The 18663-nt window shown below is 43.1% G+C and overlaps 1 protein-coding gene across 4 annotated transcripts in view; it reads right to left on the bottom strand.

Annotated features, from left to right (window-relative positions):
- The window catches only part of LOC100122997 (beta-TrCP), a 35419-nt gene that overhangs the window by 10833 nt on the left and 5923 nt on the right, over positions 1 to 18663 (bottom strand). For 2 of the 4 annotated variants that reach the window (XM_016985821.3, XM_003426603.5), the window contains exon 2: positions 10578 to 10670. The exons of the other annotated variants lie outside the window; for them this stretch is intronic. In XM_016985821.3, coding sequence (XP_016841310.1) covers positions 10578 to 10670 — 93 coding nt within the window. The remainder of the gene's footprint in view (positions 1 to 10577; positions 10671 to 18663) is intronic. 4 annotated transcript variants of the gene reach the window in all.

Below are 18663 nucleotides of genomic sequence, written 5' to 3'. Positions count from 1 at the left end.
CCTTTCAAAAAATAAACTCAAGCTTCGATTTTCACATCTCCATGAATATCGCCATATTAGGTAACGACACTTCGCACGCTCGCATCACTGCACTCCTCGATTTCTCCTTCGCCCTCGCGAACGTAATAAAGTCGCAGCGGGCGATAACGGCTATAGCCCACCATACATGCAGCGTCGCGTGATTTGCAAGCGGCAGCTTCTCGCTTGGCTGGAAAAGGCAATAAAAATATTTTCCTCCTACCACCACCACCACAAGCTAGTGCAGATCAGCGGAGGCTCGACTACTTTCACCGGCTGTTGCTGCTGAGCTGTATGTAACAGAATCCAACAATACCAACGCCGAGGAAGCGCATCTTGATGCGCGTCGGAGTGTTATACTCGCGAGGCTTTTGTGTATAGTTGGATTAGTCGAGGAGAGGATTGAGATAAGGTGTGCGTGTGCGCGGATACGTGTAGCTGCTGTGTATGCGTGGGAGTAGTTACCTAGAAATTCGATGATTGAGGCAAGGGTGGGTGTATTGTAAGTGCGCTTAGACTGTTGGTGGTTTGTTGCGCAAGCGAGTTTATAACTATCGGTTATTTTGTATTCCTCGATGGCTTTTAACGGAGGGCTTTTTTGTAGATTCTATTTATAGAGTGAATGGCTTTGCTTGTGCGGCGGGAAATTTCGCGCGGTGCGGATTATTTTAATTGGTTTATTGCTCGGGGATAGATACAGAATGCTTCGTTCGAATGCGATTGATTATAGTTGGTAGTTATCGTGAGATACGAGCCGTTGCAGAAAAGTTTCGATATCTAATTCCCTTGAAATATTCGAAACTCCGATAATGTAATCTCATATACACCTATAATACATACTTCCCCTCTAATGTACGCATCTTACTTTAAAAAAAATCTAGTTACCCTCGAATAAGATCGATAAAGCCATATCCATTCCCCAAACGACGCGCATCCTCTCCTGCGCTGAAGAAAATCCGTTTAAACATTCATGCACTTCCGTATAACAAGCGCAATGAAATTCCAAGCCGCGCGCATATAAAAAATGCATAATAATCCCATCGTGAAAGCCGCCATCCTCTCTCTAAAACTTTTCCAATTTCCCGCAAAGCAGCGATAACAGTAACCCTCGAACTCAACTGCACCGTATCGTTATTATACGAATATACGTATATCCCAAAGCAGAGTATGGCGGACGACTCTCGCTTATAAACACAGGCGTATGTACCGTTAGGATCGTATATTCCACTGCTATGACGACGGGGCGACGACGGGATATTATACACAGCACAGTGCATGAATTACACATCATCCCGAGAGAGAGAGAGAGAGAGAGAGAGAGAGAGAGAGACGGCGTGGGCAAACGCACGTCGATACTCTCCCGAGTATTATACCGCGTCGGAATATATATCCCGCGACGGAAGCTTCGGAAGAGCACATCGGAATTGATTCACTCGGGGACCAGCATTTTCTTCTCGCCTGATGCGTCTGTTTGCTGCAGACGGAATCTACTACGTAGATCCGACGTCTCTGCCAATTATCCGCGTAATTTACACGAGTCGCTTTTATTTTTACCCTCGGCGAATCGAAAGTTCGATTCCATAAGCGACGAGCTAGCGCAGCGAAGAAAAACTACGTAAATAACTGCGAAACATTTATTTTGAGTGAACGAAACCGAGTGTACAGTTCCCATCTCCTACTCCTTTCTTCTTCTTTCTTCATCTCTCACGTGTAAGTATGTCTCATCGCCGCGCAGACAACAACGTCGAGAGGAGATCGAGTCTCTTTCACCGGATTAATATTGTTAACACCCGAGACCCGTTAATAGCCGTGGCCAAGTGCCACTTTGCGAATGATTCGTGCTACGTCACCACGACGTCGACGCGCTGATTTAATGGCTGCCGTTGCTGCAGCCACGCGTAGGCGTGGATTCTTCGCTGTGTGTGTTGTGTGACGTTTTTGGGTGACGAAAATTTTGCCTGAGTCAGGGAGAAAAAATTGCATGGGAGTAAGGTGGCTTTCGTGTATTTTTATAGGCGAGATCGACGAACACTCGGTTCTATTATTGTATCGTTTTGTTTTGGCGCAGTCGAACGTATAATAAACTTGAAACGTTGCGCGCAGAGATGATAACCAGAGTAAATCGCGCATTCGGGTCACGAATTCCGATCGAACGGCTGCGTATATTGTACTCGAGAGCTCGACTGTAACAAAACAAATCAACGCCCGACGAGTTGGTTTATCGAATTGACTCACACATGCGTCGGATTGTATGTGACTCTTTGGAAATTAAATCTGTATGCGAAAAGTGAGAAGAAGTGGCTTCTCATCAGAAGAATGTAGAGAGAAAGCCTTCTTATCGTAAAACCAGTTGGCAAATAGAGAGAGACTCGACTGAACGAGCATTAACGAAATGGAGCGCGATGAATCGTTCACCGATCGCCGATTCATTTAACCCGCGGGAACAATTAGCGATTTCGAATTAGTCGCTGCGCATAACAATCAGCGTAATAACGGTGTGTACTATACCGCTCGAAATATTGCCAATTATCGCCGTTACACGAGTAAAAAGCTGTTTATATAACATCCCTTTCTTTGGGATTTGCATTTACGTAATGCCGAACAGCGTCTCGGCCCATGGATAGATTCAAAACAATCTCACCGAGAGCCTGATGCACTACAACATCCCGTTGCGAAACTCTAGACGCTTTGCGGACGATGGACCCGTCCTAAAAATTCAATTTGCTTTCCTTCTAGTTACGCAAATGTCCGAAACTGCGACAGCTCAATTAAAACGAATAAAAGCGCGGCTCACGCTTTCGACGAACTTGCTGGCAATTACTCCACACACGTGAAAAATATGTACATCGCACATACGTGTGCGGTCACGAGAAACTTTTTTTTTCGTGTCGAGAAAGAAAAAACGACGGACGAATCCAACATTAATGAACACGTAATGATATTTCGTCGGAGCCGCACACGCGACGTCAGATTATGAGCTGTTAGCGTGGAGATGGCGGATAAATCATACATGTAAATGGGGGGGGAGATTTTTGTTTTCACTGAGAACTTTTTTTCGCCATGTCCCAGTAGGGGGGCGAACGCAAAGTTTTCGCGGTCTAACGGCTCCGGAGAGGAGGAGAGAACGAGCTGATGCTAGTTGGTCATGAAACGCCGATCTGTTATGGGCAAAATTCACGTGTACGCGACGGCCTCTCTGTTATTACACGAAATTATGAACATACTGTTTGTGGGCCAGGAAGTAATTCGAGAGCTTTTTCAAAGCCGCTTTGAAGAATGATGAAAAAGACCTCAATTAACTTAATCACGTTTTAATGATGTTCTTCCTTGATTAAAGAGAAAAAATCTCAGGCTTACGACTATATTTTCGTCAGCTGCATCGCGAAAAAACAAACAAATCGAATCCATCGAAGCAACAACAGCAGAAAGCCTCGACCGCGAAAAAGGCTTCCCCAACCGTTGCAGCTCCCTCGAAGAGCCACGTGATCTTGAACGCGTGCTTTCCTTCGACGCAGCGTGCAAAAGCGTTCTACGCGCGATAAATTACAATAGGCGGCGATTCGCATTGAGACACTCCCGGCCACTGTCCCGGCTATTTTCGGAGCTGCTGTTGCTTACGTACGCGGGGACTAATTGTACAGATACACGTCATAATCAGCGGCTGCTGCGACTTGTTGATTAATTAACAAAGGCGAGGCATTGTGTTTTCGCGCGAAACGTGGCTTTGCTATATGGGCTGCGCTTTTTCGGTGATTCATGTGTTGGAAGTAGATCGTTAAATTGAATTATATAGCTGTGGTTTATATTGGAACGAGCTTGATTGAAATCGACCGCTGTTAATTACGCTCGTCGATGAATTTTCCAACGGCGCCCGCGGCAGTGATTATTTTCGAGAACAGAAGAAAGTTCGACAATTTCGAAATCACACACTCTTCCTCTTATCGTACGATCGTTTCTTTTATTACACGAGCATACTACTTTTCCAAAAAATCAAAATTCCTTCCTCTTAATTCCCTCTCGCTTTTGCGCGCGAAAACACACGCCACTCGCGGGATTTTGCTTTCGCGGCTCGCTTTCACTCGTTCTGCCTGCGCCGAAATTGCACGGGTCATCGTCGGGCACACGTTCCTCTCTTTTTTCCTCGTGTTCGCGTGCGATTCCGGCCCCGAGAGAATTTTTTCTCCCTCTTTATTTTCTCTCGTCTTTCGGTCATTGTTCGAGCCGTTACGTAAGGCTTTTTCGGATTTTTGCGGGCGGCTGGCTGGCGCTTCGAATAAGCCTTGGAATATGTGCCGCGCAAGAGATTTATACGCGGCTGTGTGTATTGACGTTGTGCTGGTTTTACGATTCGGCTTAAGCGCTTGAAATACGGTTTTTAGATTATTTTCGGATAGCGCAGAGGTATTGAGCGAACACGTGGCTGATTTAAATGAGATGCATATGCGGTGTGTATTACACGTGAAAGGCTAAAATTAGAGCGTTTGGGAAAAAAGCTTTAAAATAAATGCTGGACCAGCGCTGCCGCAATTTCAGCTCATTTTATATCCCAATTAAAGTTGCAGGCTAGAAAGTTTTCCTCTCCGAGTTTGCGCATCAGTTCCTTCCCTCTTTTCTTTTTATCCTTCTCTCCCTCTCTCCCGTGGAGAGCTTTATTTAACTGCGCTTTTAAATCGTTTGAGAACACAGGATTTTCCTCGCTCGCCCCTATCATCACAGTCATTTGCATTCGCCGAGTTGATGGCCCCGTACGAACAAAAAGTTCCTGCTTTATGGCTGCAGGTACTTTCTCGCGATGTACATGTGCTTAACTCACACATCAGCGAAATTCAAAGGTCGACGACTCTAACCAACCGAAGATTCGATCCGTATGCCAATGCGCCAGATACATAACCTCAAAAACGAGGGTGTATAGGCTTCAAAGGTTCACATCTCGAGAGAGAGAGAGAGAGAGAGAGAGAGAGAGAGAGAGAGAGAGAGAGAAGAAATATGCATCGACTGCAATAACTTGCTCTCGAAACACGACGCGGGTTTATGCAACGTCGTCCTGACTGTGGGAAAAGCTCGCGCGCGAGAGAGCCGCGTTATCCAATCGGCGGGAAAATGCAAATGTCACTTCTGCCGCGGTTTCCCTCAAGTTCGCGAGTTTTACTGCAGCTGTGTATACATGTATCTATACAGCATAACTGCAACAGAGCACCTCTGGCTACACTAATTGAGGCTGAAACTTTCGTTTACGGCCACCATTTTGTTGCTTTAATGAGGATATATTATGATACACGGCGGCGAATTTATTGCTTTTTGGCGGCTTAAGTGTACCTGTGTGTGTGTGCTTGAGATACCTGCAAGAGAAACATGGTCTTATTAAGTGTCTCTTAAATTGGAGGCTTTTCGCTTGTTTCTAGATATCGAGATTGATGAGAGATAAGACTATACTTCTGTGGAGAAAATATAAAATAGTCTGTTGTACACAATCGGTACAAGATGAAATGGGTTTGATACGAAACTAATCGGATGCAGAGATTGTATATGGTGTGTGTAATGTGATAGTTACGCATTAACATCGAATTAGCTACAATTTAATTATTGTAATCACGTGGCTAATTGCTCCTCTGGTTTGCAATTTATACACTTTTTCAGGTTAGGTTTCAAATATCCTCATACAATTCATAACAACGATACTCGGTCGGATAGAGTTTCTACACAGACAATTATGCGCATTATGTATCTGCTAATCCGCATTATAATTCAAACCAGACTCCATTAACATAATATTCGAAAATTTACATTGATAATAATAATAATAATAATAATAATAATAATAATAATAATAATAATAATAATAATAATAATAATAATAATAATAATAATAATAATAATAATAATAATAATAATAATAACACGCAGCCGTGCGGCGAACTAGGAAATTGTGTCGGCGTATAACGGAAATGCTCCAAGACGGAAGAGTTATTTTTATTCTCACCAGAGCGTTATATGAGCACGCTTTTCACGTGGGTATATAAAAAATACAATGTGTATACGCTAGCTCGTTATTCATACGTTAATTAAATTTTTGAATAATTTTAAATAACAACAAAAGCGTTCCATTTATTAATATATTTACATGGTCCAATTTCTTGCGCACATTGTTCCGAGGTAAACCGAGAAGTAGTTTTCCTCTATACAACAATGACAATAGAGCACAAGAAAACGTAGCGTTGCTTATTTTTTATTGTTGCAGCATCATCGAGAATTCCCGGTGTATATGGCGTAACGAGATGCACCTGAACTTTCACTCCGGAACACGGATAACGGAAAATCCTCTCTTGTGCGAGAGAGCCGAGGGAAAATGTAATAAGCGTTTCGGTTGCGAATAAAGGTTAGCGTGCCGCATGCGTCTACACACAACACTGCGCACTCCGTCGGCTTTTATTACGGTTTTTACTTTATACGCGCGAAATTAAAAGGAACATTTTCCAAGCCTGGCTTTTGAGGGACCGAGAGCTGCCCGAACAGTATAAACTGTGTATTATTATATATTACACGCGGAACAGATTTTCTATTCGAAAGCCTGAAGTACAAAGCTATACAAAGTTTAAATTTCGAATGAAAAATGGACGCAACAATGGTAAATAAAATATTACGCAGGGTTTTGCGTCGGCGGAGACGAATTAAAAAGATGAGAATCGATCATAGTCGTAAACGAGTGTTCTAATCTCAGTGGGAAGGGAAAAGCCAATATCTTAAACGGCCTCGATAAATAACCTTCGAAGCGAGACACGCAAATAGAATCCCTCTCTGGGGAATGGAAAGAGAGAGGGCGGAAAAAAATTACACCCCTTCGTAACTCCAAGAGACGTATGTATACAGCGAAGGGAAAAACCCCGCAATCGTGTAGACACGTGTGTAGGAGAGTGTTTTCATTTTTAAACCCGGAAACAGATTTGTTCTCTACTCCCCCTACCTCTTCTCCGGCTCAATTTCTCCAAAGTGCACTGAAAATTTCATGTAAAAACACAAGAAGAACGACGGTTGATGTTTGCAAACTTTTGCGTTATTTTCCACGCAGCGATACGAGATGTTATAATATACGTAAAACAAGTTCAGCTATAGCGCGAATCGATTAATTATGCATCCCGCGGCTATATAGCGAAGCATCAGCGCGAAAGAGAAGCTCTGAATAACAATAGAAGCCCCGAAATAATCAGAGGAAATAAAAATCCGAGGCACGTGAATCACGAGCAAACTGAGAGCATACACACACACACACACACACACACACACACACACTGCGCCACATGCGTCTACCGGGAAGCTTTTATATACAGAGGCGTCGAGAGCCGAGTTTTTCCCTTTCGCCCTTTTTCTCTAAGGACATGCCACTGCGTCTTACGAAGCGGATTTCTATTCCATTTATAGAGCCGAACCTTCGTCCGCGCACAGGAGAGAGAACGTTTCAAGGTGTTTGACCGACGCGTATATACTCGGGCGAACTGAAAACTCCCCCCGTGTATGTGTGTGTGTGTGTATACGGAGAGGAATTATTCATGCGGCTATGCGATATCCCGTTCTGTCCTGTATACGAGGAGTGTATGTGCGCTGCAGTCGAGTTCAATTAGGTAATCTGGTGAAATCGCGCTTAGCCAATTTGCGGCTTTTTGAAAAATCTCCACGATATTACGTATCGATAAATACGCTTCTCTGAAACGCACACCTTATAGGCTGAAAAACCAGTCGGTTTTATGCGCGTCTTCTCTGAAACGTATAAGAAATCCCACTGTATCGTCGTCGTAATATAGTCTAACGTCTTCTTCTTTTTTATTCCCGCGATTTTTTCAAGCATCGGTACATCCGGCATCGCCAACAACGGTAAGGTTACTTTTGAGGGAGCCCATATCGACGCGCAAGAAAAAAATAACTCGAGACGCGAAGCGCACCTGACGGTGAGAACCGTGTTTGGCCTCCTTTAATCCGCCTTTTTTCGGGCTCTCTCTTTCGTAAACTTTTGTGCCTTATTCTTCTCGTTTATCTGCTTCTACACAGAGATATACCTACACGAAGTGTATACGAGGAGGAAACGAGAATAAGAGAACTCGCTAACGGTAATTCCAAATCCATTTGCGCTTGGCTAAGTCTGCGAGCAGCAGCAGCTCCTTTTTCATTTATCTCTCACCGACGACGACGACGACGACGACGACTTGTTCTGTCCTTCTCTCTCTGCCGCTGCTCTTTTTCACACTCGCCTGACTTCCTCTTCCTATTGCGATTTTTGTATCTGACTGCTCGGTGTACGATGTGTGTTTGTTATGCTCGCGCCGAGAGAGGTTTCTTTTTTTACTTTCCATTTCTCGATGTTAATGAGGAAAAAGTTCGCGCGGGGGAGAGCAGATAAGCGCGTATTTTAGCATATTTAGCATTAACTGATGTACTTAAATAAATTGTGGATTTGTTGAAGAAAAAAGAATGTTTACTCAATCCCAACGGTGAATTCTAATAAATTTCCGAGAAGTAATCTCGTAGAGTTAAATTAGAGATCTTCAACTGACCCGTTTACCGACAACTAGAACGCGAGTGTATCCCTTGCTTTGCACACACATTCTCGACTACTAGACTGGCTCATAAAGTTTGATGATACCAAACGACAACTCGATGACTCACGTATCCCCACTGTCTAACGATCTTCGGCTCTTAAAATAGTACATTTTGTTTCCAATTCACGACGAGTTGATACATGCGTCGACGCTTGAAAAATTCAAAATCCTCTATACTGGCTGTCGTAACGATGACTGGCTACACGATGATGATTTACCGAGATAGGCTTTCTTTCTCCAAGCCTATAACGGTTCATCGATAATTACACGCGTAATGAAATGCTTATAAACATTCCAGAATACAAACACACATGACTAGCTTCGCAGCACTTGTCGCTCGGCCTGATTAAAATTGATGAGCATGATACACACGTCACATTCTCCTTTTCAGTCTTTTGAATATCACTTTCGGAAAAATGCCTTCGTCACGTGTATAATATAATATTTCTCGCGCGCAGACTTCCGGCTCTGAGCATCCCTTTCTCCTCGTTACGGACGATATCCACGTAATCTCTCTCTCGGAGGAAAAAATAATACAGCCCCGCCTTCCTCTCAGTATTTTTCCATCGCTAGAGTCTCGGCCTAATTTCTCATTGTCCATCGGCGAATAATCCAGTATCTCCGAGCCGGATCGCTGCACGACGACGGCGGCGCCGATTTGTCGAGAGTTACACGCCTAACGGTCAATTGAGCTGGCCGAGGGCTTCTATACTCTCTGCTGCTGTATACATGTCGAGACGAGAGAGAAAGACGATGATAAAACCTGCCGCTCTTCGAGGCTTTTCCTGCAGCGGCAGAGCGACTACAGTTACGCAGGAATAAAATGCGGAAGGAGCAGAGAGCGCCTTTTTGAAGCTGAGCTTCGTAATTGATGGTACAACAGTCGAGAGGAAATCTGGAGATTTTTAAACGCTCTGTGTCTTGCTAAGTACGTGTACTGTACTGTAAAAAGCAATTGCAGATCGAGAAGTGTGATTGTTGGATTTTTACAACAGTGTGTGTCTATCTGCACGCGAAGTGACCTTCGCTGATAATCCTCTGGAGTAGGTATAACGAAGCCGACATAGCTTCGATTCTATCGGCTCGTAAAAAAATGCGTTTCCGCGATTGCGTCGATAGCGGGACTCGTGTGTGTTGTACGGACGATGTTATTTTTTTTCAGCTCCGATCGTTGATTTGTACAAGACTTCTCTCGGGGTGAAAGCTCGCGACCGACGAGTTGCATTACACTGGACGCATTAGACACTTTACATGACATCCCATTAGATAGACTTTCTAGCGCCGGTCATACCACGGATATACCAGTTTCACTAGCCCTGCGTGGATACTACGCGTTAATTGGCGCGATTTATCAAAACGATGCGCGTCATTAAGACCGAGAGTCGTTTACTTATACCCTAGGTTTTCAGGTCGGCGGGATAAAAGCTCGTAATAAACCGCGTCAATTAAACGTCGAGTTTGAAACCGCCAATCTCCGAGGGGTCCCGAAGAGAGAGAGAGAGAGAGGGAGAGAGAGAGAGAAAAGTCATTCCGTTCGACACCGTTTTGGATGACTCGGCACTTAACCGCAACCTGCGGAGGACGAAAAGCCCGAAGTGAAACTCTCTCTGCTGGCAGTGTGTATCGCTATCGGTATACACATTTTATTACACGACTCGGGTTCCCAAGGATCTGGAATCGCTGTCGCCGGACTGAAACTCGTCCGAGCAGTCGTCCTCGTCTCGCCGTTATATCGCCGCAGCTGCCAATCGAGTTTACGAGTAATAGTGTGTATAGCCGGTGCTGCTGTTGCGAGAAAAGCGCGACCGTCATGGTAAAATCCTGGCGGGCAGTAAAACGGACTTTCGCAGCTTACGTCTAATTATTGTGTAGTTATTTTTTAATTTTAGACGATTTTTTTTCTCGCGTGGCGACAAACTAATTGTTATACGAATAGGTGGATGATTACGTAATGCGTTTGCAGGTACTTACGTTAATTGATGGTTCTGTATCATGTGTGCTCGTGTACGTGGAGGGAATGGCGTTACGGTAATAATTACGGATGGACTCGCGTCGACGACTCACCTGGAACAGAAAATAAATTCTCGTTAATAAATAATTCAATACACGATGTACATGCACAATAATAATAATAATTTTTGAGAGTATATGATTAACGATGGGAATGCAAATTTCGGCCTTATATCGAAGTGAAAAAAATATCGCACTGACAGCAAGATAGAGGCTCTCGGCGTGTTATATTATTTGGCCGCGAGACCATGAGTCATAGGCTTTTTTACGATCTTACAACCGGAGCGCACAAAAACTCAGGCGAATCTATTGTTTCGCCTCTCTACGTCCTCGTAGATCAAGATTTCCTTTCGAAAGCTGTGCGGGCATTACAAAATCAAATTTTCCAGCAAAAATTAATAATATCTCTACAGCTACATCTTCTTCCATAAATTAAATCCCCTTATCGCGTTCTTTTCATCGTCTACAGGTGCGTATATGCAGCATTAAGCAAACACAAAAGACTCCGTAGTTTTTCGAGAAACGAAATTGCACGATACGCGCACGCGTGAGGGACGCGTAAGTACACACCGCGCATTATATAAAACGATTACCGCAATGAAGCCCATTGAATCTAAACCACTGATTTCGCCTCTATCTAATCAAAGTAAATTGCGTACATTCGTGATTTTGTTATCAATGTAAATTCGCCCGTACTACGTTTACTGGAACGAAGGAATGTGTGGAAACGGTTTCGCTGGGCTATCAACGTGGGTAAAAGGTGCGATCGAGCCGATCAGAAAAAAAAATCGACGAACTGTTTTATTTGCTCTTCTTTGTCCCGAAGTTTATTGTTGTCGTGTGTGTATCCGTGAGCGATTTCGGAAGATATGACTCAAAGAGTGTGAAAAAGTCAAGTCACTACCGCGCAGGTCATGAAGAAAAAATTCGCCGATGCATGTGTTTTAAATAAATACGTGACTGGTTGGTTTGCCTTTAAAGCGAAGCGTCAGTTATACCAAAGGATTTAACGAAGCATTATCTCTTTATTTTGCGCCGAATTAGAAGTCCAGTCGCGGTTTCAAGAAACAGCTATACGGGTTGACAAAGGAAAATACAAAGTCGCTACCATAACCCACTTCAGAGGCCAATAGCCCGAAAAGCATGTATTATAACACCTGAGCCTGCAGACACGTACAGTCGGCGAAAACCAGAATAAAATAGCGAAAATAAAAGAGAGAGAGAGAGAGAGAGAGAGAGAGAGAGAGAGAGAGAGAGAGAGAGAGATCCAAAACGAGTCGAAAGTGTGAATAGGTGAAAAAAAAAGGCACGTAACAGTTTAATGAGGCGCGCGAGGCGTATAATACATTCAAACGTACGCACACAAAGCATCATAGGATTCAGGAAATGAGAGACAACGAGTCAGCTCACGAGTTTTTTATTTTCCGTTTCTTATACTCTGCTCGCACCTCTGCTTCCTGCATCTTCGGCTGTGACACAAAAGACAGCCTCGCGTGAGATGTTTCTGCGCGAGATGAGCGAAGATTTCGACTGTGCATTATTCATTGTGCGAGTTTCTCCTTTACGGGATAATTCGTCGGAGTCCGTATGGTGTGTAAAAGAAATACGAGGGAGTAGACGATGCTTGAACTTGTTGCACAAGAGTAGAGGAAGTGGATTATTTTTCGAGGTTGTGTGTATGTGATAGTTGACAAAGTTCGACGTAATTTTTTTCTCAAATTACGCAGGCGAGTTACGAGCACTTGTTTCTGATTACATTCAAAAATCGGTATAATTACGAATATTAAGAAAACTCCAAAAGCTGTAGGTATTACTCACGATGAATATTTATCCAGTCGATAGAATGTTTGCTCAGGGAAAGGCAATTAAGTCTCACTCTCTCTCTGCGTCGCGTGTAATTTCCTTCCCCCTCATACCCGACGTAAATACACGGATATCACCCTCGTGTGTCATATACACACAACACAACATACTGTATACGAAGTGTCGTATAGACACAAAGAGAGACAACAGTCGGTTTTCAAATCGATTCGGAAGCGTCTCGTATAATTAATGCACAGAAGCGAGAGAGACAGAGAAGAGAGAACAAGCCCGCGCCTCATATCTACAAAAATGCTCGCTTTATACACTCGCGACCTTTAAGCCTCAAGGTCTGCGTTGATTTTTCGCTCTCCGGTATATACTCAGCTCCGAAAGCTCGTTAATCCTACGCCAGCTCCCTTTTACTCTCTTTTGTATACGCGCAGGCCTGACTCGATCTCCATTTTATTATCCCGTCACGGCACGGCTGCTGTACGCGATACATGTAACGAAATGTGCTTTCTTTTGCCGTCCTTTGGCGACGTATTCCCTTTGAGTAAACGAGAAGACTCGAGGCATTGTTGGTTTAATCAATTCGCAATGACGTATCGAAGACCGTCCAGGATACTTTGACAGAGGTCTGTAATTGCTCATTGACGGTGTGGGTGTATTTATTACTTCCTGAAGATATCAAAGATACCGAGAGGTTCTGCTGTTCGCGTGGGATTCGTTATTGGAAAAATTTTCCGAGTTTTTTTTTAAATCTTTTTCTCTGCTCATGAATAGCGTGTACATATTTGAATAATGCAAACGAAGCGGGTAAATTTAAAAAAGATCTGAATGGTTACATATAAAGCCAGTTGGAATTATATTATGCGCATTTTTTCGATTTTTTATATACTACTGCAGGAACGAATTCAATTTCAGAAAAATCTATAAAAAACGGATTGAAATTCAAAAAATTATACTAGTGAGAAACGAATCGAAATCATTGGCCCTTCTCTCTCTCTCTCTCTCTCTCTCTCTCTCTCTCTCTCTCTCTCTCTCTCTCTCTCTCTGCGTCCTCGCTCTTTCTCTCAATCTCCTCAATCTCACCGAGACATTGTTTAATTCTCCACGTACAAAACCCACCGTGATGTATTATATTGTACAGCCGCAGAGAGTTGACCTCCTCTCTTCTCGAATATAATGTCTCGTCTTGTGTGTGTTGCTGCGCTGCGGAACATCGATATACCCTCGACCGCGCGTCCTTAAAACTGGGCTCTTTATACACGTATACTCTTACTATACAGGCCTTTATATTGTCGGCAAAGAGTTAATGTGCTGTAACACGGTGATAAGAACTCCTCTTTTTTCTTCAAAAATTTAACCTACGCCTTTTCCTCGCGGCCACTCTTTCGTTATGAAAAAGCCCAATTTTCCTTATTTCCAAGCGCCAATCCACCCGACCGCTTATGAAATGACCCATATATGTACCGCTATCTTGCGGGGCCTGAAAAATGGCGGCTCACAAAGCCAAGCGCCGGCCCGCGACGAGGATTCTTTGTCTCTCGCTTTACGTTGCGCTCGCTTGTGTGTACAGTAATGCCGTACGCGTATGCAAAAGGCGCGAGTACAATGTATACCCGAGTCTATGACTTACGGAAACCCTGCGATTTTCCGTCCCACTAAGCTTTCCGTCGCCGACGACCCGTTTCTCACTTATGCACAGGTATATATAATATTATACGTATATGCACTTGGGAACAGGGTTCGTTATAGCTTCAAAAGAACAGAGCTTATCCGCTTAGCGTGTGTGTATGCGCTGACCGAAAGAAAATCGCGTTGCCGTGCGCAGTCTTTTGAACTATTTTGAGGTTATGTTTGCCGCGGCGTTTCTCGCTTCATGAATTCGGCCAACTCGGTCGAGTAAATTATACGTGGGAATAAAGAGGATTTTATGAAGTTGATGTACGGCTCTTTGAGAGAGTAGTCTATTCATTAGTTTAAAATTTCAAGATACATTATAAAGCGAGCTTACATACTTACTTATTTGGTCAGAGCGTAAGTTACTGCGGTGCTACATGCTGCGAAGAGTAACCGGTTATAAGATCGGACCCTTCGATTAATTTCTCGCAATTTAATGCGATAATAACTCGAGTGTTTTTTGCTGCTCTTCGATACACAAGGATATACAGGTAACAAAGAGTTTCTTCAAAATCACACGCGTGAGTGAGTATGTTATAACGATACGAAATCGAACGGAGCATAAATCAAGCATTCGTTTGTGCGGAACTGAAAGCCCGCGAGAGGTTTGGCAGTTTATTATTTGTTTTTGATAAATGAGCAGATTCCGCAGCAGAATGTACATCTGGCCTACTTTCAGCAGCAGCGGAAGGCATTTTATTCCGCTGTTTCGTGAAAAATGCGCAGATTGATTATATTCGAAATACGAGTACAGTATACAATAACCCGAGAATACAATCATAAATCGATCTGTCTCTTCGAGCGTCCCAAAACCACCCGCGTCCGAATCAATTTTCAACGGCCGATCGAGCCTATCGAAAAATACCAGCTAACAGCACAGAGTATTAATTTCCCAACGCGTTTCTGCCTCTCTATAAACCACAGCAGTCGTTGGTGCTGTCGCAACCTATCTAGAACATAGTGCGGACTTTACACGCGACTTTTAAATCAATCGCGCGCTCTATATTAAGGTGTGATTGTTGCGAGCTGACCTTGTTACAGTCCACGGGCTATATAGCTTATAGTCTACTCATTAGCGATTCGCGCTCGGTGTAAATAGACGATAGAGAGGCGAACGTTAACACGTATATTAGACACTATACTGTACGTACTCGCTGGAGAGCAGGAGAGAACAGGCGAACGAGAAAACGATCGGTGCATTGACTTCTCTTGGGGATATAGTTATATATACTGTGATAGGGAGAGGCCATCGTCTAACGTTTCTCGGCGACGCGCTAGCTCTCGGATAGTTTTACGAGTCAAAGTTCGCGATGTCCGAGTTTCACTTGCTTTTGAGGGAGGGAATTTTTGTGCGTTGGTGAAATCTGATCGTTTGTTTTTTTTTTCAACACACAGTCGAGAGGTATTTACAAATTGATGGATTGCGATTTTCATGATTCGACGAACAACAGTATCAGCTGTAATTAACAAGTGGATCGCGTGTGGGGTATCGAGTTTTTCAAATCGCTGGAAATGTGTATGTATCGAGTGTAGACATAGCGCGAGAGCTCGATTATTATTTTTGTTTGTGAAAAAAGCAAATCTCTACATTCAACGCACGAATTTCCAGATAAGCGAACGATATATTTCTACGTAGCATTGGAAAAAGTTCTGTTGGCTTTTTAATAAACGTAAAGTAAACAGAAGCAGAAATAATCGAGAGCTCACCACAGCACGAATCTCGCGTGATGTATATAAATTTGAAATATAATAATAATAAAACGTCACCTGCATTCGCTATAGTATAGACCCTGAGCAGAGAGAGCATATAACACGTAGAAATTATGAGGCTGCCTTCTTGTTTACTTTTGCAAGCGCGATTTTCGCATTTCGAAATTGCGTTTCGAAACGAGCGCGCACATATACATGTGAAATCTTACATAGCTTCTATCAATTATTAGGAATCATTTTGAGCTGAGTCATCGGAATAGTATAACATAGAGAAATGCTAAATAGTGCGATTGTGGCTTGTGATTATTTTACGAGTGAATTGCATGTCTGTATGAGGCGAATTATAAAAAATATTATACGCGAAATTCTCCCATCAGCATATCGAAAACATCCTGTTATTCAAGTTCGTGCGCGCGCGGTGCACCTGAAGCCATCCCACAGCTGTCGGAAAAAGGGCGAAAGCCGCCGAAGGCTGCAATAAGAGGCGCCACGAATTAAGTTTCAGGAGCAGCACATGCAACAGCAGCAGGCGAAAGTCGAGTTAGCTTCGGGCCGACGTGATACCGAGAGAGGCAGCGGCGAAGAGACGCAGCAGCAGCAGCTGCCTCGTGCAAAAGTCTATTTACGACTCGTGGGAGTCTGGCCGCTGCAGTCGATGGAGGAGTAGAGAAGGAAAAATAATTTTCAGAAGACAGGATTCGTCGTTGGCTGCACTGCCAGCTGATTTATCGTCTAATTAATCCACAGGAGGCGTGAGAATTTATAGTGTGCGATATGCTTGGCCTCAAATGGCTACTGCCGGGTTCGCTGTACTTTATTATATGATTACGTTTTTGAGAGTCGAGGAGATTACGGTCTGATGTTTTCACCTTTTCTTTAAAGGACGGCTCTGGGATGAAGATAAATCTTCAAGTTGGCTTACATTTTGATGGTTTATTGAAAGGGTGGATCTTTCGAGACTATTCGTGAGGTCGTAGATGATATAAATCTGGCCAGGACACTCCAATGTGCTTTTTAAAACTGCAACTCACTGAAAAATTGACTAGTGTAATAAATGCCAGCGAAAATAATCCAGCTATTTCGAAAGAATGACTGATCGACGAGTTCACGGTATCTTCGCTCTTTTTATAGACTGCGAAGTATGCAAGATCGAAGGCGAATTAATAATGCCATAATAAGTGGCTTTCGGTTTTAAACCGACATCTGAAAAAAGAGACGGGAACACACATTTGGTTGAGATCCAAGTGACTGCTTCAGTTGGCAAGCCTTATGGTCAAGCTATATTACGTTCTGCTATAGTATAGTTTGAATAGAGTGATGCATTTTGGTATTTGCAGAAATGGAAATCGATAATTAGATTGAATGACTAATGGTTCGTAGGTATTACAGGTAATGTGGACACAATGCCAAAGCAATAAGCGCCAGACCATTGGACGGAATTGGAGATAACGTCAATTTCGCGAGCGTGTATTGATATTAACGACGCTTGGCCTCATTCTGAACATGTTTTAGAACACTGAAGGGACTTGATTAAACTATCGATTTTGCGAAAACTTGTTAATTTTTTCTTCGGAACGCGTAGTGTGTGAAAAAAGTAAATTAGAATTGCTGTAGTCGTTGTTGCTTACTTTCGTGATTATCGACGAATATAGGGGGATGGCAAGGCCGGATAATTGGATAGTTAATTTGAGAGGAAGTCTTCGTTTAAAAAACATTCAAGATAGTAACTATTTTCGTAAGTTAAACAATTTTCATGAAAGTTCAAAAGATTGCTAGAGCTAAAGTATTAATTAAAAGTTCAAGAAACTTAAAAATTATAGATTAAGAAAAATTGACCTCGTCGTTTTTTAACGCGTGTAATCAACACTTGTATTTTGTCCCGGACAGCTTTATCAATCACTTACTTCTCTGGGTTATTAATAACTTTCTCAACGATCAATTATCAAATGCTTGAATAGGAATATTTTAATTGAAGTTACCAACGTAAAATTCATTCGATACATACCAGCGAATACGCCAAAAATAAAACCTCGTTCCGAAAACTTAGACTACAAATTACCGAAGTCAAATAAAGTTCCGTTTCAAATACGTATACAGCTCTTCGCCTCTATCCTTTGATAAAAGTCAAATGGAACGTAAAAGCCGCCCGCAAAGAAAATGAAAAGCAAGGAGAGGCTGAGCAGTTTTATCGGTATTTAACTGCGATAAGTCGGTATTAGATATGCTTTGCCCCTTTTTATTCCTCCGGAGATGGCCTACGCCATCAAAGATTCCATTTTACAAGTCTTACCGTCACACACGACTCTATGCTATTTACGGCAAAATGCATCGATTTCCGTGTATTATCGTCATTCTTTTTTTCCAAAATTCGAAAAGATTAGGTAAACTTTTTAAAAAAGAGGGTCACACGCCGTGACGTCAAAGTTTACATCGAGCAAACATCAAAACCCCCAATATACCTAGTCAAACACAACGAGCCGTCGATAAAGTAGGAAACTTCTGTCATAGCACTATGCAACACAGGCGCTTCTCGCTCGCCCTATTCCAAAACCAGGCCAAAACAACCTCAGCGCGGTTCGCGTCATCGTGGACTCTCTCTCTCTCTCTCTCTCTCTCTCTCTCTCTCTCTCTCTCTCTCTCTCTCTCTCTCTCTCTCTCTCTCTCTCTCTCTCCAAACGAGAGCAGCGGAGACACTCGGGGGAGAGCAAAGAGGGAGATAAAAACGGCGCCACCAGCTCGAAAGTGGGAAACAAACGCCTCGAAACTAGGCGAAATCAATAAAAACGGCCCCGGAAGGGTCGCCTCGTCGTCAAGGCGTTTTCGTCGTCACGTGTGTTTTATGTGTTCTGCA

Source organism: Nasonia vitripennis, chromosome 5 (genome assembly GCF_009193385.2).
Source record: "Nasonia vitripennis strain AsymCx chromosome 5, Nvit_psr_1.1, whole genome shotgun sequence".
Classification (NCBI taxonomy): Eukaryota; Metazoa; Arthropoda; class Insecta; order Hymenoptera; family Pteromalidae; genus Nasonia; species Nasonia vitripennis.
This window is presented reverse-complemented; position numbering and strand designations above follow the sequence as displayed.